Source organism: Carcharodon carcharias, chromosome 8 (assembly GCF_017639515.1).
Source record: "Carcharodon carcharias isolate sCarCar2 chromosome 8, sCarCar2.pri, whole genome shotgun sequence".
Lineage (NCBI taxonomy): Eukaryota > Metazoa > Chordata > Chondrichthyes > Lamniformes > Lamnidae > Carcharodon > Carcharodon carcharias.
The window spans coordinates 53,717,185-53,741,051 of NC_054474.1; the positions used below are offsets into that span (position 1 = coordinate 53,717,185).

A 23,867-nucleotide genomic window follows, 5' to 3' on the forward strand; every position below is an offset into this window, starting at 1 on the left:
AAACTAGGAAGTCTTTTGATGGGTATGATTTAATGAGATGTTGAGGTGGTCAGAAATTTTAAAATAATTACAAACAGGAATTAAAAAGCAAAGTTAGAAAAACTCAGAAGTTGGCTACTATTAACTCATTGTTGAAGCAGAGATTTTAAAATAAATATTGCTCAAAAAAGAAAATTTAAAAACATCTGGAACGTAAGAATAGACTTGTGACAGGTGGAGAATACCAACAGACTTGACAAGCCAAATGGCCAACTTCTTGCTTTAAACAATTTATGATAGGTGGTACTACCAATTCAAATAAAACAGGGCTAGGTACTCAGCTCATTAAATTTTTGCAAGGAAACACCAATTTACACAAGCTACTGTGCTAATCCCTGGAACATATAGCACCAGGTTCCAAGTTAAGAGCTCTGTAATCCACTTATGACAAGGACATAAAACAGTGTTAAGTAGAACCTGTAGTATATCTGAGTGCCCATAACAGATGAAAGGAGCAATCTAAGAATGTGCCATTTCAGACTAAGCACCATAGAAAAATATTTGAAAAAATTAACACAATGTTGTTATACACCATTCCGTAAAACCTACAGATCCAATCCAGTGTTAACTACAATGGAAATAATTTTTAGAATGCTACAAAGACAATTAAATACACTTCATTTGTTAAAAAGCTTCAAAAGTGGCTACTGCATTAACAAGGAGCAGCGTGTATTTGTAAAAGTAGCTTTAATGCTACAAAAGTCCCAAAGTGCTTCATAGAGGTGCAAGACAAAATCTGACACCGAATCACAAGGGGATATTAAGACAGCCAATCAAAAGCTTGGTCAAAGGAGGTAGGTTTTAATGAGCATCTTAAAGGAGAGAGGAAGAGATAGAGGTTTTGTGTGTGTGTTGGGGGGCGGGGAGGAGATTTGAGAGCTTAGGGCCTTGGCAGCTGAAGATCCAGCCATATGGAGTAAAGGAAAGTGAAGACACAAATTAGAAGAGGTTTCTCGGAGGGGTGTCAGACCGAAGGAGGTTTCAGGGATATGGAGGGATGACACAGGAGAATTTTGCTGGGCCAGGAGCCAATGTAGGTCAACAAGCATAGGGTGATGGGAGAATGGGATGTCATGTGAAAAAGAACATCTTCCACTCCAAAATATGTACTCAGTTCCCATAGGTGATGAGTAATGGATACACATCAAGAAATATTAAACAAACCGCTCCTATTTGTCTCAGTGTACAGATCAGAAAAGATCACAAGTTCATTTGATCAGTCTCCATGGCTAGAAAATACATACCATGATATCAGCAAAGCCCCTTTCCAATTTTTCTCCAGATAATTAACCAGCTTTTAACTTTGCTAATATAAATCAGTTTCCTATGGTCCTCTTGCAGTCCATTCCATTCAATTGCCACCCACTGTATAAATTAATTCAATCAAAACTGTTTTCAGCCTCCAAGCCTCCCTCATCCAAGTTTAAAGTTCTGTCTACTTTTCACAGAATCTGTGACTTGGTTAAACATATTGATGGTGGTGTCCATTGTCACGGGATCTTCAGTGCTCAAGACCCCATCAGTACTCCAAGTAAACATTTTCAGCTTCAGAAGCTTCTCCTGGAAAGTCAGGTGTCTAATCACATCTATTAATTTATTTGCCCTTCAGCGCACCCTTTCCAAAGAATACATGCCTTTCTCATGTCTTTCCAGAATTGTACCCAGGATTCCAATTCAGGGAAGACCAACATGTTTTCTTAAAAAGCGAGTGCACAAATTATTTTGACTTCTAAACTAGTTTGCAGCAAAAGATAAAGTAATTTAATATTGCACTTATGATCTTAATGAATAATATGAAGAATCAAAGCAAACAAAATTGTGAAACTTCATGTAGTTATTAGTAAAGCTGACCAATTCTGAAAGCCTCAGTTTATTAGATTAAACTTGCATTTATAAAGCGACTTTAACATAATAAAACATTCCAAGGTGGATGAGAGTACTATCAGACAAAAGCTTGGTCAAAGACTTGTGTTGAGAAACGGAGAGATTGTGGAAGGGAATTCCAAAGATCAGGGCCCAGATGACTGACAACTTGGCTGCCAATGGCAGGATGAAGAAAATCAGGGATTCATAAGAGGCCAGGATGAAAGGAACACAGTTCTCAAAGGATTGCAGGGATAGGGAGAGTTAAGACCATGGAAGAATTTGAATACAAGGATGAAAATTTTAAATTCAAGGTATTGCCTGATAGCACAACAGTTCTTAAAAATTTGGTAAACTAGGTCAACTGATTGTGACCCATGTTCAAGCCAGGTGACAGTCAAAAACTTCCCGGATTTTATTTTAAAGGAATATTCAACCAGTCATAATCAAACGGATCCACAGAACAGGATGCAAAACCAGGATACAATGCCACATTATAATTATGAATTCTCACTGCGGTAATTCTGAATTTGTAGGCCATTTCAACCCCAATTGCTAACAGACAAAACTTATCAAATGAAACAGGTCATGGGTTAAACACTTGCAAGCTAATATTTATTAGGAAAAAATGTGGTTCGTACATGGGTTATGAAAAATAATTTACTAACATAGCTAGTAAGAGACCACAAAGATGTGTTCACAAAAATGATAAATTTCACATTTTAAAGTTAGAAACAAATAAGTGCAGATTTTCACATCAACTACAGAATTCAAAATATTCAACTCTTATCAATAATGTTTGGTTCAAGTAAAAAACGAACCAGAAACTTTCAGCAACTCTATGCTCTACATCTGTGTTATCGAAAATGGAGGTAGCGACAGGGACACATCAACTGCAGATTATGTAGCTAAACTTGTTACAGGGACACATCAGCTGTAGATTATAGAGCTAAACTCTTAAATTTACTTGATTCGTTTTAGTTTTCCTTTAGCAGAATCTAAAGATTAAACACGCGGCTTTACTCACTAAAACTTGCAACTTCAAGGCCATTTGGTCAGCTTTCCCCAACCAACAGAAACAGTATTTTTTTCAACTCTACAATCACATCAAAAACCTTACTCATTAAAAAGTTACATTTATTTCCTCCAGTTCCTACTTGTCAATTAAGACAGGAAGAATGGAAATCGATTTTGATTTTTTTTGGGGGGGTGGGGGGAGAGGGAGAGAGGAGGAGAGAAAACTGACAGATCGGAGAAGAGAAAATAAGCAGCGCACATGGAAACAGGATGCAGGGGCCAACTTCCAGAGTGAGCATTAAAGAAATGGGCGCCCGGGGCCTTATGTCCTCAACCATCGCCCTCAGCCTGTTTGGCAAGGCCCGAGCCTCCTGCGTTTCGACAATCGGGCCTTAGGCGAGTGCGAATCCGTGCAATCCCCCTGCACCAAGGCCTAGGTCAAGGGCTGTCACAGTGACATTTTCTAACAGCGCGGCCCTTCCCTTCCCCCACACGCCCTCCCCTCCCCAGGGCCCCCCGATGGAAACCGCAGACCGAGCCGCCACCGCCGTCCCGTCTCTCCGCCACTTCCTCCTTCTACCTGGGCGGGGGGGGGGGGTGGTGGAAGCAGTTCCGCCGAGGCTTCGGGAGGCTTCCTATTCCCCACCCCAATCAGCTCATAATGGCCCATTTACCCCCCCGCCCTCCAATAAAAAAACCCCGTGTCCCGTTTCCTCCTCCCACCCCCATCAAACACAAACCGGGCTGGGATTGGGCCTGGACTCCGGGGCCTTCTCCAAGCCTCACAGCAAATGGCGGCCGAGCCAAGCCGAGCCGAGCCGGGGCGGAAACAATCGGGAGACGGAACGGCCGGACCCGGGGAAAAAGGAGTCTTAATAAAAACACAGAGAGAGAGAGCGAGAGAGACAATAAACGGCTGGTGTGGGCGCCGCTTCCCCCATTACCTTGTGGATTCTTTTGAGAGCCATGTTAGGTGTGCCGGGCGGTTTAGGTGTGTTTAGCGGACTGGGCTGGGCTGGGCTGTGTTGCTGTACTGCTCTCTCTCTGTCTCTATCTCTCTCTGCTGATAATAACCGGGTTTAAAGGCGAACCCGGAAAAGCCGCCGAGTCCGCTCGGAGAAACCGAGAAAATGGAAGGAAGGGACCGGCCGCTTTAAAGTAGTTCCAGTGTATCCCTCCGCCAGCTGCAGGGAAGGTGGAAAAAAACACATTCATTCCAAACACCCTCTAACTCGCTTCCTTTATTAATCTCCTGCCTCGCCGGTTCCCGCTTTGTACTTCTGTTTCTGCATTGAGTTTGTATATGTATATGTTATATATATATATGTCGTATTTTTTACGCATCCCCCCACCCCCCACCGTTCCCGGTTTTAAACAGTAACCAACCCCCCTCCCCCTGGAAAAGGAAGTGAGCGGCGGACCACTACAGGAGCGGTGATTCGGTTCGATTGTCTCCCAGCTCTCGCGCGATGTGAAGGAAGGCCGAGCGCGCAGGCGCAGGGAAGGCGGGCAACCGGAGCTGCGCCGGCGTCAGAAAGGGGGCGGGGGGGTGAGTTTGGAGCTGGAGTATTATTCGGAGTGAGTTTGCTTCACTCCGGGGAGAGAGAGTCCGCAGCTGGAGCTTTGTTCCGAGTGACTCTGCCTCACTCCGGGGAGGGAGAGTCCGCAGCTGGAGCATTGTTCCGAGTGACTCTGCCTCACTCCAGGGAGGGAGAGTCCGCAGCTGGAGTATCATTCAGAGTGGTTCTGTCTCACACTCGGGAAGCAGAGTCAGCAGCTTGAGTATTATTTAGAGTGGCTCTCACTCTGGGGAGGGAGAGTCCGCAGCTGGAGTATTATTCAGAGTGGCCCTGTCTCACCCTGGGTAGGGACAGTCTGCATTAGGAGTACCACTCTTTGTGGCTCTCTTTCACCCCGAGGAGTCGTATTGCTCAGCCTGGCTCTGTCTCACTCCGGGGAGCTGTATTGTTCGGTATAACTCTTGTCTCAGCCTGGGCAGTGAAGGACAGCTGCAGCGTCGCTCAGTGTGGCTTTGCCTCACGCCACGACCATCCCAATCTTCCTCTTCGCATTTAAGTTTTTGCAAGGAATGCAAAACCTGGCTAAGCATTATGAAGTTTTTCTTTTTAAGACTGATGTGTCAAATGGATTGAATTTTCAGGCCTGAAAATAAAATTTTGGTATCTAGTAATGCTTGGCAGTTCTGCATAATAGATATTTGCTACCACATTAGAAATCTGGTAAAATTAATAGCTGACCTTGGTCAGACTTCAGGAATGCATCACTTGCTATTGTAAGCACAGTTTTAACTATAAGTGTAAATAAATATGCAACCAGTGCAGTTTGTATCAATTTATGAATGTCAGAGCTAATTTTTGCACAAATTATTTTTATAAAAAGGCTCTTGATTTCATAAAGTGATACTGTTTGCTTATTTTGTACCAATCCAGGATCAAGCTGTTTATTGGAATTGTTTTATATTATAATTTTTTTGCTTTACAGAGAGCATTTTGTAGCAGGCGACAAGTGTGAAATCTCCACTTTCTTAAAACCTGAAAGGCACACGCAGTCATGTAATACCCAAATGTAACCATTTGCCAATCAATGTACAATGTGGTTCCTACAGAAAGAAATATTCCTTATGCTGGCTCTTTTTTCTACATTAATCACTGCACCAACACCACTGGTTGGAGTCATACTGAGCACAAAGGAAGATGGTTAGAGGCCAATCATCTCAGCCCAAGCACTTTGCTGCTGGAGCTCCTCAGGGTAGTGTCCTAGGCCCAGTCATCTTCAGCAGCTTCATCAATGTCCTTCCCTCCAGGGTAAGGTCAGGAGTGGGGTTGTTCCCTGATGATTGCACAGTGTTCACTACCATTTGCAACTCCTCAGATACTGACACAGTCCATGCCTGTGTGTAGCAAGACCCGAACAACATTCAGACTTGGGCCAATGTGTGATGAAAATGATCACACATTGATCAGAGGCTGGGAATTCTGCAACATGTAACTCACCACCTGACTCCCTAAAGCCTGTCCACCATCTACAAGGCACAAGTCATAAGTGTGATGGAATACTCTCCACTTGCCTAGATGAGTGCAGCTCCAACAACATTCATGCTCGACCTCCTCCAGGACAAAGCAGCCCACCTCATCTGCACCACATTTAGCACCTTAAACATTCAATCCCCCCACCACTGTTGCAAAGTGGCAGCAGTGTGTACCATCTACAAGATGCACTGCAGCAGTTCGCTAAGCCTCCTTCGACAGCACCTTTCAAAATCAGTGACTTCTACTCCCTAGTGAGGCAAGGGCAGCAGACCCATGGGAACACTGCCAACTCAAGTTCCCCTCCAAGCCACACACCATCCCGACTTTAAAATATGTTACCATACCATCACTGTAGCTAGTTATAAACTTGGCTCTCCCTTCCAAACAGCACTGTGGATTTACCTATACCATATGAATGAGTCACCACCTTTTCAAGAATAATTAGGGATGGGCATTAAATGTCAGACTTGCCAGCTATGCTGACATCCTATGAATGAATAAATAAAATTATGTGCCTTAGGCTGGCAATCTACCTGAACCAGGTGTCTGGCTATTACTTGTAACCCTTAATTCACCTCAGCAAATTGCACATTCAGTCGTAAAAGCTAAGAACTGCAGATGCTGGAAATCCAAAACAGAAACAGAAATACCTAGAAAAACTCAGCAGCTCTGGCAGCATCGGTGGAGAAGAGCACAGTTGACGTTTCGAGTCCTCATGACCCTTCACCAGAACTAAGTAAAAATAGGAAAGGGGTGAAATATAAGCTGGTTTCAGTCAGCTTGACAATTTCAAGCTGCATTCTGAAGGCTATCAACAGCTAATGTCCAATATGTCAATACTGTGCTAACTGTTTCTCTCTCAATTCTTCTCAGTCCTTGGACATTGCAGAATTTAATTCAAAAGAGGACGTTCTTCTTGAAGATGCACCATCATAGATTCTGCCCACACAAGCACCAGCAAAAGAATTGGCATTCCAGATGAATTAGAGAGTGGTGCACATGGAGGATCATCTAGCGTGTTGGCAAAACTAGGTAGTGGTGATCGGAATAGCCCAAGAGATGGCTTGCCAGAGAATGAGGTTGTCATCTAGCTCTCTTGAGCTGGATGGAATACGGACATCATGGATACAGCCTTGAAAGGAACACTGCTTGAGGCACAAAAGCAATTTTACAAGGTAGTGGGGGGCTTGCCATAGAGATGCCACATCATGCTCGAAGAATGAGAGAATCCAATTCCAGTTAGTTTGCTGTCACCTTGCAAGGCATCGGCAGGTTGCAGTCTACCAGGGAGCTTGTGGCCACTTCCAAGAATACTGTAGTTGAGTCCTTACAATAAAAGTTTGTGTTACTTTTCTGCTTTAATGGAAAATCATATGGTTTCTTCCCGGATTCGGGTTCCTAATTCCTAATTGATAGGGTCTTTCAAGGCATCACTTATTTCCTCAATTTTGCTCTCCTGCAAATAGTAGAAGTTGATGAGCTGCAGTTCCATGGGAATTGCTATGTTGCTATTAGAATAGCACATGCTTCTGTCTGCCAGGATGTTAGATCATGGGCTCCTTCACTATTTCATCAGTCAATAAGTACCCTCATGTCAGCTGGGTCAAATTGCCTTGGCAACAGTCTAGGGTTAACAATCTATAGCCAGGCCTTCACAGATTCAAGCGCCAAAGTTTGCTAGCCAACACTAGCCTTCCACTAATTTTGCTGAGCCCATGGGAGGATCACCTTTTGGATTTATGAATCTTTTAATAAAGTTGTGACTTGGGTGAGAAAAGAATTCAAGGCAATTGTCATGCTTGCCATTAAATTAATCACCTATATCGCATTGGCACTTCAGCATGCAGTGTGGTTTCATAGCAGTTTTGAGTATGTATTGTCAATATATCATCGATATAGGAGCAGGCTGAATAGTTTCAATGTTCTTTACTGCAGTGTTAAGGGCATGGTGAATGGTATAACAAGGACTGTTAATACGGAGGGTCTTTCTGTAAGTTTTCAGGTTAGATGAATGAAGTGATCATTGGAATCACTGGGCAGTTTATATTTCTTGCTGCAAGGTGCTGAGTAGTCCATCTGTTTCTTCTGATTCCTCACCTTCACCCTGGCTGAATTCATCCAATGAAGACTGCTACTGTTGCTGTATCTCCTCCGAATGCAAGCTTTTCTGTGTGTCAAGGCTGTGTGTGATGTAGCATGCTACTATGATGCAAGAAATTTTTTTAAAACTATAGTGTGTTCTGGTGGTCTCATGCCTGTATTGTGCACGTGTGATGTGGTTCCAAAAAGGTTTTAGGTTATGGATTTGTAGGGGCTATGTCTTGTTTCCCCCCCACCCAGAGGCTAGGGAGCAGCGATCAGAATATCATTGAATCTTACATTCAGATTGAGAGAGAGAAGAGTGGGTCCAGGACCAGTATTTTAAATGTAATAACTGCAATTATGAGGGCACAAAAGCAGAACTCACTAAAGTGAACTGGCAAATGAGGTTAGGTCCATAGAGATGTTGTGGTAGACTTTTAAAGGGATATTTCAGAATGCACATACATTCCAATGAGAGAGAAGACTTCCAAGGGAAGAACACACCATCTGTGTTTAACTAAAAAGTGAAAGACAGTATCAAATTGAAACAAAAAGCCTATAATTGCACAAAGATGGGTGGCAGGTCAGAAGATTGGAAGAATAAAAACAGCAAAGAATGACAAAAAACTAATGAGGGAAAAATCAGAGAAAGCTAGCTGGAAATATAAAGATGGATAGTAAGAGTTTCTATAGATACTCAAATAAGAAAAGAGTTAATAAAGTTAAGTTTTGATTCTATAGAAAGTGGGTCTGGGGAATTAATAATGGTAAGTAAGGAGATGGCAGATGAATTTGCATCAGTTTTCTCTATAGAGGATACGAGTAACATCTCAAAAATAGCTGTAAAGCAGGAAATGAAAAGGAGGGAGGAACTCATGAAAATTACAATCACCAGAGAAGTGGTATTAAGCAAATTGTTGGAGCTACGGACTGGCAAATCCCTAGGTCCTGATGGACTTCATCCTAGGGTTTTGAAAGAAGTGGCTAGTGAAATAATTGATGCGTTGGTTTAAATTTCCAAACTTCCTTAAATTTGGGGAAGGTTCCATTAGATTGCAAAGTAACAAATGTAACTCCTTTATTCAAAAAGGGGTGGGGGGGAGATAGAAAGCAGGAAACTACAGGCCAGTTAGCTTAACATCTGTCATAGGGAAAATGTTAGATGCTATTATTAAAGATACTATAGCAGGGCACTTAGAAAAGTTTAAGGTAATCAGACAGTCAACATGGTTTTGTGAAAGGGAAGTCATGTTTAAACAATTTATTGGAGTTCTTTGAAGGAGTCATATGTGCTGTGGATAAAGGGAAACTGGTAGATGTACTGTGCTTAGATTTCCAGAAGGCATTTGATAAGGTGCCACATCAAAGGTTATTGCAGAAAATAAAAGATCATGCTGCAGGGGGTAACATATTGGCATGGATATAAGATTGGCCAGCCAACAGTAAACAGAGGGTAGCCATAAATGGGTCTTTTTCTGATGTAACGAGTAATGTGCCACAGAGATTAGTGCTGGGGCCTCAACTTTTTACAGTTTATATAAATGACTTGGATGAAGGGACAGTTATGGTATGGTTGCTAAATTTGCTGACAACACAAAGATAGCTAGGAAACTAAGTTGCGAAGAGGGCATAGGAGGCTACAAAGTGACATAGATAAGTTAATTGAGTGGGCAAAGACCTGGAAAATGAAGTATAATGTGGACAAATGTGAAATTGTCCATTTTGGCGGGAAGAGTAAATAAGAAGCATATAATCTAAATGGTGAGAAGTTGCAGAGCTCTGAGATTCAGAGGGATCTGGATATCCCAGGACATGAGTCACAAAAGGCTAGTATGCAGGTACAGCAAGTAATTAGGAAAGATAATAGAATGTTATTGCTTATTGTGAGGGGAATTGAATACAAAAATAGGGAGATTATGCTTCAGTTATACAGGGTACTGGTGAGACCACATCTGGAGTACTGTGTACAGCATTGGTCTCCTTATTTAAGGAAAGATGTAAATGCATTAGAAGCAGTTCAGAGAAAGTTTACTTGGCTAATACCAGGAATGGGTATGTTGTCTTATGAGGAAAGGTTGGCAATGTTAGGCTTGTATCCACTGGAGTTTAGAATAGTGAGAGGTGACTTGATCGAAACTTTTATAATCCTGAAGGATCTTGACAGAGTGGATGTGGAGAGGATGTTTCCTCTTGTGGGAGAATCTAGAATTAGGGGTGATGGTTTAAAAATAAGAGGTCGCTCATTTAAGACAGAGATGAGGAGAATGTTTTTCCCTCAGGGTTGTGAGTCTATAGAACTCCCTTCCTCAAAAGGCAGTGAAAGCAGGGACTTTGAATATTTTTAAGGCAGAGTTTGATAGATTCTTGATTAACAAGGTGGTGAAAAGTTATTGGGAGTAGGCAGAAGGTTACAATCAGATCAGCCATGATCTTATTGAATGATGGAGCAGGCTTGAATGGATGAATGGTCTACAGGCAGAACAGCTCCTAGCCAGCAAAGAGGGAAGACCTTAAACTTCTCTCTCCTGTGTTTGTAAGATTCCAGCAATTCTGCCATAATATCCAGCTGGCTATCCTTCTGAAAACACCTGTCAAGAAGAAAAGGGGAAAATCATCCGAGACACTGAAAAGCAAGTTTTTCAACCAGTGAGCAACAGACTGAAAGTGCTGGGAGACCACCTTGTGTCATCAACAACAAGCTACAAGGAATTTGGAAGACATTAATCAAAATCAACCCATCTAACCCTGTACTACAGATTAGTGCAATCGAACTGTTTTGTCTCACCCTTAAAATTCATGTTTTGTGTATCTTTGTATGTTTGTATATAGGGGTTTTAGAAGGGATAAAGTTTAAGATATTGAATTAGAAGTTAGCAGTTCATATTTCTTTTACTAGTAGTTAAAGACAATGTCTCCAATAAATAGTTATTTACTTATTAAGTTTACAAACCTGGTGCTCATATTCTGTTAACCTAAATTAAACTGTTAGGTAGAATTGGGGCAATCTGGTGGTTTGGTCAAACTTTTCACATTTGTCGCAGCTCAGGGAATAGTGGGGCTTAATATAGCGCACTATCCCCAGTGAGTCGTGACAGCTAAAACATCACATTCCTGGACAGATTAAATATTGGGGGACAATTGAGTATCAAAGGACAAACGTGGTATGACATTTGCTTGGGAAACTTACATAACTTTGCAGGATCCTGTTTCTGTGATCAGATGTGAGCTTTGCATGATTCTCGAGGTTCCTTTCCCATTTATGAAGGCAGCTGGCTGGTCTTCTGTAGTGTTCCCCATTTCTCAGTTGGTTGCACTGTTGCTGAGTCAGAGATTCGAGTGCAAAAATCTAGGCTGACACTACGGCACAGTATGGAGGGAGTACAACATCAACGTGCTGCCTTTTATGTGAGATGTTAAACCAAGGCTCCATCTGTTCCCTCAGATGGATTTAAAAGAACCTATGACACTATTTTGAAGAAGCGCATGGAAGTTATCCCTAGTGTCTCAGCTAATACTAATCCCTCAGTCAACATCACACTAGGCCAATTACCGCCCCATCAGTCTACTCTTGATCATCAGTAAAGTGATGGAAGGGGCCATCAACAGTGCTATCAATAACCTGCTTAGTGATGCTCAGTTTGGGTTCTGTCAGGGTCCCTCAGCTCCTGACCTCATTACAACCTTGGTTTAAACATAGCCAAATGGCTAAACTCCAGAGGTGAGATGAGAGTGACTTTCCTTGACATCAAGGCAGTATTTGACTGAGTGTTGCATCAGGGAGCCCTAGCAAAACTGGAGTCAATGGGAATCCAGGGGAAAACTCTCTGCTGGTTGGAGTCATACCTAGTACAAAAGAAGATGGTTGTGGTTCTTGGATCAATCATCTAAGGTCCAGGACATCGCTGCAGTGGCTCCCCAGGATAGTGTCCTAGGCCCAACCATCTTCAGCTGCTTCATCAATGACCTCCTCCCATCATAAGGTCAGAAGTGGAGCTGTTCACTGATGATTGCACAGTATTCAGCATCATTCACGACTCCTCTGATACTGAAGCAGTTCATGTCCAAAATGCAGCAAGACCTGGACAATATCCAGGCTTGAGCTGACAATGGCAAGGAACATTTGCATCACATAAGTGCCAGGCAATGACCATCTCCAACGAGAGAGAATCTAATCATTGCCCCATGACATTCAATGGTGTTACGATCGTTGAATCCCCCAGTATCAACATCCTGGGGGTTACCATTGACCAGAAACTGAACTGGACAAAGCACATAAATACTGTGGCTACAAGAGCAGGTCAGAGGCTAGGAACCCTGTGACAAGTAGCTCACCTCCTGACTCCCCAAAGCCTGTCCACCATCTACACTAGTCAGGAGTGTGATGGAATACTCTCCACTTGCTTGGGTGAGTGCAGCTCCAACAACAAGCTTGACACCATCCTGGACAAAGCAGCCCACTTAATTAGCATCCCTACCATAAACATCCACTCCCTCCAACCCCGACACATGGTGGTAGCAGTGTGTACCATGCACTGCAGGAACTCATCAAGGCTCCTCAGATAGCACCTTTCAAACCCACTACCATCTAGAAGGACAATGGCAGCAGACACTTGAGATCACCACCACCTGGAAGTTCCTATCCAGATGATACAATATCCTGATTTGGAAATATATTGTTGTTCCTTCACTGTTGCTGAGTCAAAATCCTGGAGCTCCCTTCCTAACTGCACAGTGGGTGTACCTACACCACAAGGACTTCAGTTGTTCAAGAAAGCAGCTCACCACCACCATCTTCTCAAGGGCAGTTAGCGATTTGCAATATGTGGTGAATGAAAAATAAATCACATTGCTGTTTGTGGGAGGTTGCTGCACACAAATTGGCTGCTGCATGTTCTACAACAATTACAACAGTGACTTTCAAAATTATTTCATCGGCTGTAATACAGTTTGGGACATCCTGAAAGGTGCTATATAAAGCAAGCCTTTTGTTTCTTTTTATCATGCCCTGGACACAAGGAAGCCAGCCACTATTCCAAATTCCTGACCATTACAATCAAAGTACAGTGCATTTGCTGACCTTGGCAAACCAATGACCTGCTTAATTAAGTGTGTACTGGCGACTGCATACAGGAGATTGTATTATTGTTATGATCCCAGCTAACATTACTGTTGGACAAGCCAGATCCAAGGGTGGAACCCGGCTTGATGGATCCTAACTTTTATTTTTTGTTTAGAAACGAGGAGGGCGGCTATTGAACAGAGTCACAGGAGTCAGGTGATGAACTTTTAACAAAAGAATAAAACACTTATTAAAGAAGAAAAGGTTAACTATATTACAATATTCTTTCACCTACAACTGTACCTTTGCAGATATATACAGATTCGTAAGGATAACACAAGTTACAAAAGCTACCTTATACTCCTATGTTCACCGTAAGTACACAATTCATGTAAACCAATAGGTGACCTGTGGTCAGGCACCCCACACTCTGAAACTAAGTGACAGATTCCACCCCAAACAGATGCTATGGATCGCCCATCAGCTCCCCCCGATACTTGTCACACTGTGAGCCAACTGGTCTCCCTGAACTTCGTCTTTCACACGAGTGTTTCCAATCTTCAGTCTCGAAGAACCCGCTTTAGAGTCTTCATTCAAACGATGCTTTCTCTCAGACACCTTCCACAAGGGTCCACCTCCAGGGTTTTGAACTCTTCTTCCATTGCTCCTCTCCCCTGGATCACCACGTGCATTCAAGCTTCAATTTCCATACACTCTCTTCAGAAACTCAGTCATGCCAACAGAACACTACTGATCCACATGCCCATAGTGAAGAGTTACAGATCTTCGGCTGTCTCTTTGGATCCTTTGACTTCTCAAAAGCTTATTTCGCTTTAAGTCTGCGTCCTGCAGCTTTGTCCCTTTAAGCTTGGAGCCTTCTTCTGCTCCTCACTCTTAACTTCACTTAACATGATCTTGTCCAGATTCCTGTTCTTTTCCTTTGTCTAGAAGGTCTTCTTGGGACTTCTTTTTCACCATCTGGCTTCTGGGACCTTCTCCTGTTCTAATGGAAAATCTGCTTTCTGCAGTTTCCTGTCCTGTCTAGCTCCTCCTGGCTTCAACTGAACTAAAGACCACTTTTCTGTTTTTCTCTGTCTCTGTAGGTCCCTTTCTCTGGACCAATTGATAGGCAACTTAAACTTAAAGATGTACCTTATTCCTACCACCCGCAAATACACATAGTTCCTAACAGTATTAAGGTGGTCAGGTCTGTAAAGGTTAATATGGGACTGGGGAAACAGTACCACCCACAATATGATGTAGAGAGTCACACGGGAGTAGTAGAGTGTAGTGGTGAGTCTGCAGAAGTTGGCATGAAGATAGAACCTAGTCAAGACTGTATCCTCTATATATGAATATAGTTATGTCTTATTAATAAAGTTATTGTTCAACCAGACAAGCCTCCAGACCTCTTCATGAGACAACATACAACCTTACAACAGAAATGTTCCTGTAGTCTCCCAGAATGAGCTTGTAGCAAAAGTTTAAGGGCTGTGATGACTTTGACAGTTACTGCCAAAAATATGGCCACCTGGTACAGCAGGCAGCAGATCTTGTTGCAGAAAATCAGAATTAGGCAGCTTTGGGCTGTTGGCTGCCTATGGGAGCTCCTCACTGTGGATGTCCTCACTGTGCATGTCTATTCTTGATCTTCCATTGCCTTCCTTTACCCTTTCTCCCTTTAACTCCTGTTGAAGTTCCCTTGGCTCTAACAGTCAGTGCATTTTTGCCCAGATGTCAAGTGAACTAGTTTTAATGGCCTCTGTCTGTTAGTTTAAATCTCCAACTCCTGATCTTGCCAGCCCTTTGTTAGTTAATTCAGGAAAAGATTTGGATCAGATTTTATTTCAAACTTTCATTCAAATTCCTGTATATCTGGACATCAAGACAAAAATTTTGCATTGGATTACATGGGCAGTAAGACTCAGCTTCTGCCTCTGATTTGCTGCCTATTGCTCTATTTTAAAGTAACTTTGATCTGTCAAAGGCCCTTCCCCCACTGCTGCTGTGACTGAAGGACTTTTATCTGCTGCAATTGCTGTGACTGACCTCTGGTTATACTGGTTTTACAGCTTCAGCCTGTTCATGGGCATAAACTAGCTTGGGTTGATGTACAAACCTCTGCTGCTTTTGGATTTTATGGTGCCTTCCAACTTCACCATCAACTTCTGCTCACCAAATGATTCTGTACACCCCCTGGATCTCCTTTCCCAGGAAAATAAACCCATCACCACATCCAACAATACTCTAAATTCTGCTAGTGGATCAGCTCTCATTGCTCCTCTGGGCATCTCCTTCCAGAATGTCTGTTTACTTGTGAGCATGGATTTATTGCAGATGATTGCATCATGGCCTTGAGGGAAACCTGGCTGACAGGTGATGGCACCTTTGCCCTAAATGAAGCTATACCTTCCATCACTAGCCCTGCCAAGACAGTACAATGGTGATGTGGTTCTAATCTCACTATTGCTAAGGCCACCCATTTCCACCTCTGTAACATTGCCCATTTGTGTCCCTGTCTCAGCTTGTCTGCTGCTGAAACACACATCCATGTCTTTAGTGCATCTAGACTTAACTATTTCAAGACATTACTGGCCGGCTTTGCACATTCTATCCTCCATAAGCATGAGGTCATCCAAAGTTCCGCTGCTCTTGTCCTTACTTGTGTCAAGTCCCGTACACCATCATCATTTTTGTGCCCGCAGGTCTACATTGGCTCCAAGTTAAACAATGCCTCGATTTTAAAATTTTCATCCTTGTTTTCAAGTTCCTTCATGGCCTTGCCCTCCCTATCTCTGTAATCTCCTCAAGACCACAACTATTTGAGACAGATGCACTCAACTAATTCTGACATCTTGCCATTCCTGATTTCATTTGCACCACCATTTGTGGTTGTACCATCAGCTGCATCAGCCTGAAGCTCTGGAATTCCCTCCCTAAACCTCACCTCCGCTCAACTTCTCTTTCCTCCTTTAAGATTCTTCTTAAAACCTACCATTTACCAAACTTTTGGCCACCTATCTTTCTACATAGAAAAGTTATGGTGCAGAATGGTACATTCTTATGGAGCTCAGTGTCATACTTTGCTTTAAAATGCTCCTGTGAAGCACCATGGGACATTTTGTTACAGTAAAATTGTTGCAGTTGGTCAGGTTCAAGAAGCTAAAATCACATTCCTAGAGAAACACAGCTTCCTAATGCATACATTCTGCAACAACTCTTTAAGGCTCCTTCGACAGCACCTTCCAAACTCATGACCACTACCACCTAAAAAGACAAGAACACCACCACCTGTAAAGTCTCCTCCAAGCCACACACCATCTTGACTGAAACTATATCGCCATTCCTTCACTGTCACTGGGTCAAAATCTTGGAACTTCCTCCCTATCAGCACTGTGGGTGTACCTGCACCATGAATTGCAGCAGTTCAAGAAAGCAGCTCACCATCACCTTCTTAAGGACAGTTAGGGATGGGCAACAAATGTTGGCCAAACCAGCAACACCTACACCTTGAAAGAATGTGAAAAAGTGGCTCTCAAGATAGATCCAGACACGACATTGGAGCCTAATGGTCAGAGTTTGGACTCTTACAAGCAGCCCATCTCACCTGCAATTTCCTATAATAGCCTCAGTTGAGCCTATTGCACTTGCCACTCATTTCCTCCATTCAAAGCAAAGTGGCTATAATGACCATGATAAGCAGTGAGAACTTAATTAGGTTAAGTAAGGCAAAAAATCTTAGAAGCAATCTGGAAGTTGGAAATTTTCACATCAATCCAGATAGCACAATAATGCAGAGATTTCTATGATTATACATTGTTCACCACATCCTCTTCCTCTAACACTTCACTTCTACTGTTCAGCTGATTGGGAATGCCCTTGTCTTTATTTTATTCATTTCTGGGATGTGGGCATCGCTGCTAGGCCATCATTTATTGCCCATCCATAATTGCTCTTGAGAAGGTGGTGGTGAGCTGCCTTCTTGAACAGTCCATGTGGTGTAGGTATACCCACAATGCTGTTAGAAAGTGAGTTCCAGGATTTTGACCCAGCGACAGTAAAGGAATGGTGATATACTTCCATCAGGATGGTGAGTGGCTTGGAGGAGAACTTGCAGGTGGTGGCGTTCCCAGGTGTCTGCTGCCCTTGTCCTTCTAGATGGTAGTGGCCATGGGTTTGGAAGGTGCTGTCTAAGAAGCCTTAATGAATTCCTGCAGTGCATCTTGTAGACGGTACACACAGCTGCCACTGTGCATAGGTAGTGGAGGGACTGAATGTTTGTGGATGGGGTGCCAATCATGCTGGTTTCTTTGTCAAGGATGGTGTCAAGCTTCCTGAGTGTCTGGTTCCATTCCTTTCTATCCAGTTGTAGCTAGAGGATCCCCTGCAATATCTTCTCTTCCAGCAACTTTAACATCCATTGTTACCTCTGGAGGTCCCAAAATCTATCCTTAGCCCCTTCCTATTTGCCAATACATGAACTGTTTGGTGCCAGCATGCAAAAACACATTGTCAGATTTCACATGTATGCTAGTGACAGCCAGTTCTACTTTACCACCATTTTTCTCGACCCTCTACTGCCTCTTACGCTATTTGTCTGACATCCTGTATTGGGTGAGCTGAAAGTTCCTCAAATTAAATATTGATAAGACCTCCGAGGGAGGTCTTGAGGTACAGTGTGTGCCATCTCTGCCTTTGAGCCAGAAGTTCCAGGTTCAAAACCCACTACAGGACCTGATGACCCAGGAGGGTGTGTTCATAACGTGACCAAGCACGTTGAGTATCAACTTGCAAATCCTTCCAATGGCAAGTGGCAAGAGCTGGAGAGATCCCTGGTCAGCCATGTGATGGTAAGAAATCGGAGCCTCTACCATCACTATCCATGGCTCCAGGCAACAACATGTATATAAAGTATACGTTGCCATAGACCATCTGTCTACTTCTCCTTCTTTAAGATGCTGCTTAAAATCTACCTGTGGTAATATCTCCTTTCATAGCTTGGTGTCAAATTTTATTTAATAACGTTCCTGTGTCGTGTCTTGGTGGTTTTACTCTGTTAAAGATGCTATATAAATGCAAATTATTGTTGATCCAATTGCCTGCAGGTGAGTGCACTTTTAAATAGTGCTTTCTGTAGCCCTGACAATCAAATCCTGCTAGCTTTTGCTAGTAGGTTGGGTGTATTTTGATCTTCCAGAATTTTGCATTAAAACCACCCAAGGTCCTAATCTCTTATAGGAGCCCAATTTACAATTGTCCATGGGGCTCAAACCCTTTTCTGGCTGGTGATTCCACCACCTAATAAAGTGAAAGGTTAACATGGCAGCTGACAGGAAAACAGTGGGAACAAAATGATATTTCTCCTGGAGCAATTTTAACTGCATGACGGTTCCATTGTGGCCAGTAGGTTAAGTTCCCCTCCTACACCGTATTCACAGTTTATCTACACAATGGGCAGAATTTTCCGGCTGACATGCGGGTGGTGGAACCCGCACCCCAACGCTTAAAATGTTGCGTGAGCGTCCCAAGGTCAGAATGCTGCATCGCGATATTTCGGTCAGCGGGCGCGCTCAGCAGCGGGACACTCGCCCGCCGTGAATTGAAGGCCTCTTTAAGACCCTTAACTTGCCAATTGTCCAGGATTTTGAGGGGCCTGTGTGAACTTCAGGTCGGCGTACAGGCCCAACAGGCAGGCGGGTAGGAGATTTTTTAATAAAACTCATGCACTGGTAGGATTTGTGGACTCAGAGGGGTTGCTCATGTTTTCCATGAAGTTTTAATTGCAGAAAGTGTTTTAAAGTTGCCTGTTTGGTTGTTAGCAGTTCTCATCGATTTTCAAGAGCTTTTTGTGTACTTTGAAACCAGTCTGCAGACAGTAATCTTTCTCGGGCCTGCAGCTTTCCGGAGGCCTCCATTTAGCCTGGGTATGGGTTCTGACATCTCCATTGGAGGCAGCTCATCTGAGGAGGAAGGAAGGGATAGAATAAGGAGGAGGCCAGGACTGGACAATCAGCCTCTTTGGGAGCCACCTTTGAGAGGCCAGGCGCAGGCTCAAGGGGCACAGGGAAAAGAGGTTGTCCAAGGTGCAAGGGGCCATAGAAGATGCCACTATCCTGCTGCCAGGGTATACAGGTGGCGAAGCAGCTACCTCAATAAGGCTGAGGTGTAGTGCTGAAGGAGGCTCCGACTGTCAAGGGAGACAGTCAACTATATCTGTCAGATGATTGGCCCTGAGATCTCCCCTAACTGTGTGGATGGACACCCCATGCCAGTGGCTCTGAAGCTCACAGTTGCACTCCACTTCTGGCTCCTTCCAGGGCTCGGTGGATGATCTTTGCAGTGTCTCCCAATCAGCTGTCCATACTTGTGTCAAGCAGGTTACAGATGCTCTGTTCAGATGGGTATTGACCTTCATCCACTTCTGCTGTGACCAGGCAAGTCAAGCACAGCGACCCAGAGGCTTCGTGGCCATTGCTGGCTTCCCCTGCGTCCAGGGTGCTATAGACTGCACACATGTGGCCATCAAGGCGCCAGCAGGTGAACCCGGTGCCTTTGTCAACAGGAAGGGCTTCCCTCCATGAATTTGCGGATAGTGTGTGATCACAGGATGCTGATTCTGCAAGTTTGTGCAAGATACCCAGGCAGCTCCCATGAAGCCTACATCCTCAGACGCTCCCAGGTGCCGGGGCTCTTCAGTGCTCTGGCTCAGCTGGATGATTAGCTGCTGGGTGACAAGGGCTATCCCCTCAGAAGGTGGCTCATGACGCCACTTCGCCATACAAGAACAGAAGCTGAGTAGTGCTACAATAGGAGCCAGGGCACCACAAAGGCTGTGGTGGAGAGAGCCATCAGTCTTCTCAAGATGTGCTTCCGTTGCCTGGACCGCTCAGTGGGCACACTCCAGTACCCCCCAGATCGTGTTTCTCTGATAGTGGTAGCATGCTGCGCTCTGCACAATCTTGCGCTGGAAAGGGGGGATGCAGTTGACGATGAAGACCTTGATGCCCTGGACAAGGCTGCACATGATGAATCCAGCAGTGCCTCAGAGGATGAGGAAGCACATGGCGATGATGAGGGGCAGCACGCTGACACGCTACTACACCAAGGAGGCAGGGACACCCGGGACACTATAATCCAAAGAACCTTCAGCCACCTCCACAAGCATGGATCAGCAGGACCAACATTGCCTGGCGCTTCCACACGTGGCACTTAGGTGCTACATCTTCCACCTTATCAGCTGCAACTAAGGGCTTAGTACAGAATCATCAATATCCACTCAAACACTCATGATATGTCTGTGAAAAAGAAAAATGCACCACAAAGGAAATACCCTCAGCCATGGTCAGAAAAGTGGACTTTATTATGTCCAAAAAAAACATAGACTTCTCCATTGCAATAAGGAGAATTTTGTTCCCTTTTCTAAGGCAAACACAAAATCACCAGTGACATACCCGTTGAGTGCCTAACATGCCTTATGCTTACCTTTGCAGGTGCTGTGTCTAGGTGCCGCCCCATTGCTCGGAGTGGCTTGTGAGACAGTCTGCTGACTCTGCTGTTCTGTTGGCGTCGATGACCTTGGCGCCGTCCTCTGGTCCATGGAGCCTGTGATGACCCCACCTGGGAGGGAGTGGCCAGTTCCAGAACTGGCACCTCCCCAGCTGTTGCAGCCTCAGCTGACTGGCAGAGGGGCAGTAGAGCTGCTGCCCTCATCCAGAGCACCCTGAGAGGAGCTCGCAGCCAAGACAGGCAGCTGCTGCGCCGACATGAGGTCCCTTTCCACCTCCCTGCTCACTGCAGATGCAGGGGCACTGAGCGCCGACGCTTGGTGCCCACAACATCTCCCACATTGGGAATGACCACCTATGGCCAGTACCGCTGTGAGTGTTTGCAGGTCAGAGCGTAACCCAATCAGAAGATTTTCCATCTGATTGAACCCCCCTCCATGAGAGTCACCAATCTCTCAGTGGAGGAAGCTTGGAGCTCTGCCCTGAGGTTCATGCCTTCATGTGCACTCTGCCTGGACTCCTCCATCACAGAGACCAACTGAATCATACCTTCATGCAACCCTGCCAGATGCAAATGCACTTCCTGCCACTTGTCCTGCAGCTGCTGCATTGGTGACAACTCCAGAGGCACGTCATCAGTGCCGGACTCAGCATGTGCCTGGTCCCCTGCAGCCCTCCAGCTGCTGATGCCATTGGCACTCTCTGTTCCTACCATCTCCTCTAGCGATTGTGAAGTGCCCTCTCCACTGTGACCTGGGGCACTAGACGACGGTAAAGACCCTACCGAGGTGTGTGTGTCTGCGCTCGTGCCTGGCTGGCTGAAATGATGTGCTGCAAGTTGCACATGTTGGGCCTCAGGTATGGAGGGGGGTCTGCGGGGTCTATGGGCGGGGCGATCTGGTGGTGATGCTGAAATTAACAACAATGACAGTGCACCAGTTAGCGTACAGTCAGTTCAACCTTTCATCCATTTCCCCCCCCAGCCTCATAAGTCGAACGCCCTTCAAGACCCTAAGGAGATGAACATTGGTGGGGTGGAAAAGAATCAAGAGGAGCCCCAACCATTAGATGCGCATGCAGACAGGCTAGTCAGATGGCCTCAGGAATGCCACATGCATGTTATGTACCATTGGAGTGGGGAGAGTGCAGAGGTACCTGACCTGGATGCATTGTGGCCTGGATAGTTGCGGGGCTGAGGAAACATCGCAAACATTTGTGACATTTGCCGTGGATCACAGGAGATTGCGAGGTCACATTATTGGCCTTCATTCCGTTAGGAGAGGCATAGACCAGGTGGGCAGAAGGCAACATTGCCCTTTGGTGCAGGGATGAGTAACATGGTGGCATTTATTTAAGCTGAGACCATGATGTTCACAGCTGAGGTGCTGAGGACCTTTTGGACAGAGTAATGTGGGGCGCACTGGCTGAAAGGGTGCTGGAGGCCCCAAATCCCCTAAGATGCTATAAGTCTTTGGTGTGCAGCAGCGATGCCATTGCATGTTAGGCCATGGAGATAGTGGTCACAAATGAAATAGGGTGACTTTGGAAGGTGGTGGAGACGTGAATCCTCAAGGGGACGAGGGACCTTTGTGTATGACCCACACGTCAGAGTGTATCAGCCTGTGAATGAGCAGTGTTGCAGCATTAATGATTGCAGCAACTATCAGTGGTTTGGATGGTGGGCAGACAGAATGGATGGGACTGTGAACCTCAAATACCTGGCTGCTGCACCCCAGCCTCGCCATCCCTGGCCTCCTGCCTCCTCCCCAGCTCCATGGCCTGCTCCTCAAATGTTGTGAGGCACTGGAGCAGGTTGTGCCTAACTCCAGTCCTCTGGCGCTCTCACAGATTGTGTTGATTTTTTGCCTGCAGAACAGAGAAGAGGGTTTATTGGGGCTGATTGCTCATGTACTCTGCACGTGTATGCCGCACCCCATCCACAGTGACCCATCTGAGGCCTCCAGTGGGTCCTGTCCACACTACTGGTGATTAGTTCCCAGTACGGCTGCTCCCAACCCCCTCCCCCAACGGACACCTTGGACACATTCAGCCTCCATCACTTTGAGTAGCACACTAGGTGTGGCACCGAGGCCAGCAGATGTCACTTGGCCACAACACCTTGAGGCACCCCTTGCACCATCTCATTACCATCAATATGACATGTGTTGGAGTTCTGTGTGTCTAGCGGCCTCCCCTGCAGGTTGCCCCCGGACTACTCAAATGCCACAAACACCAACATATGCTGTGGGGAGAACCCATCTTCTCCTCAACCACTAAGGCTCATGTAAGCATGGTCAGTACCTGTTTTGCCCACCCAGCGTGAGCCAAATGCCCAATGCAGAAATGAGAGCAAGACGTTGGGGGGAGGGGTGCTCAAAGGCTAAGGCTCCTTCTGGATCAAGTGGCCAAGGCTGACATGGTGCTCACCCTTCCAGAGCGCAGCAAATCATTGAATCTTTTTCTGCACTGGGTGCCAGTTTGCCGCACATCATCATGGGCGCTCATAGCGTCACCAACCTCCTCCCACAGCTGGCTGATGACAGGGGAGGCCCTTCTCCTCCCATCCTCCGGATACAACACATGCTGACGACTGGAAACCTCTTGGAGGAGGACAGCAAAGCATGCATTGGAGAATCGAGGGGCGCGGTGGCTCCCCGCTGGCCTGTCCTGCAGCCTGCCCCCTCCTCCTGCTCATGCTCCTGTGGAACGATAGCTCCCTCCCTCGCTCCCTGAGTGGCCATGGTGCACTGCCTCAAGCAGGCTGCCTGGCCACTCTTTATACAGGCTGCTGGCTCCCCATTGGAACCGGCAGTCTGAAGCTGCCCGCCCCCGTGACTATTTTTCCCTTTTCCACGGGAGTCGCTTACCCACTGGGCGGGCCTTAATTGGAAAGCAAACTTGTGTTTTAAAAGTTGTGAGCTTATTCTCACATTAAGCCGACACAATAATCTTTTCAACTACCCCAAAGGCTTCTGCAATGCTGTTAGACAGAAAAAATTGAGTTACTAAGTCAATAACATCAAAGCTGTTTGCATATTAGCACATATTTTCCTGGGGTCTTGTGCCATTGAAATGATACATTTACCGTAGAGGAAGCCTTGAACCATCACTTCATCAGACAAGATTCGGAAGAAGTATGGTGGGAATAAAAGTAGTTTATTATGACACTGTTAGCTATTTAATAAAATGTTATTTTCTTTCTTGCAGAATACATGACATGATACACTGTAAACAAGACATTGCCAATCATTT

At 45.1% G+C, this 23,867-nt stretch overlaps 1 protein-coding gene and 1 long non-coding RNA gene across 3 annotated transcripts in view; one reads left to right on the top strand and one right to left on the bottom strand.

Moving 5' to 3' along the window:
- ube2d2 (ubiquitin-conjugating enzyme E2D 2 (UBC4/5 homolog, yeast)) overlaps positions 1-4,076 on the bottom strand; it is a 41,840-nt gene extending 37,764 nt beyond the window's left edge. The window contains exon 1 of one of the 2 annotated variants that reach the window (XM_041193094.1): positions 3,864-4,076. Coding sequence is in view for 1 of the 2 variants with exons in the window: in XM_041193093.1 (XP_041049027.1) it covers positions 3,864-3,887 (24 nt within the window). In the remaining variant the exon portion in view is untranslated. The remainder of the gene's footprint in view (positions 1-3,863) is intronic. The other variant, XM_041193093.1, reaches the window with a different exon arrangement.
- A 357-nt stretch (positions 4,077-4,433) lies between these two features.
- On the top strand, positions 4,434-7,331 carry LOC121280760. Its single transcript, XR_005943704.1, has 2 exons — positions 4,434-4,468; positions 6,843-7,331. It is a non-coding gene; the product is annotated as an uncharacterized LOC121280760 (long non-coding RNA).
- The last annotated feature ends 16,536 nt before the right edge of the window (positions 7,332-23,867 follow it).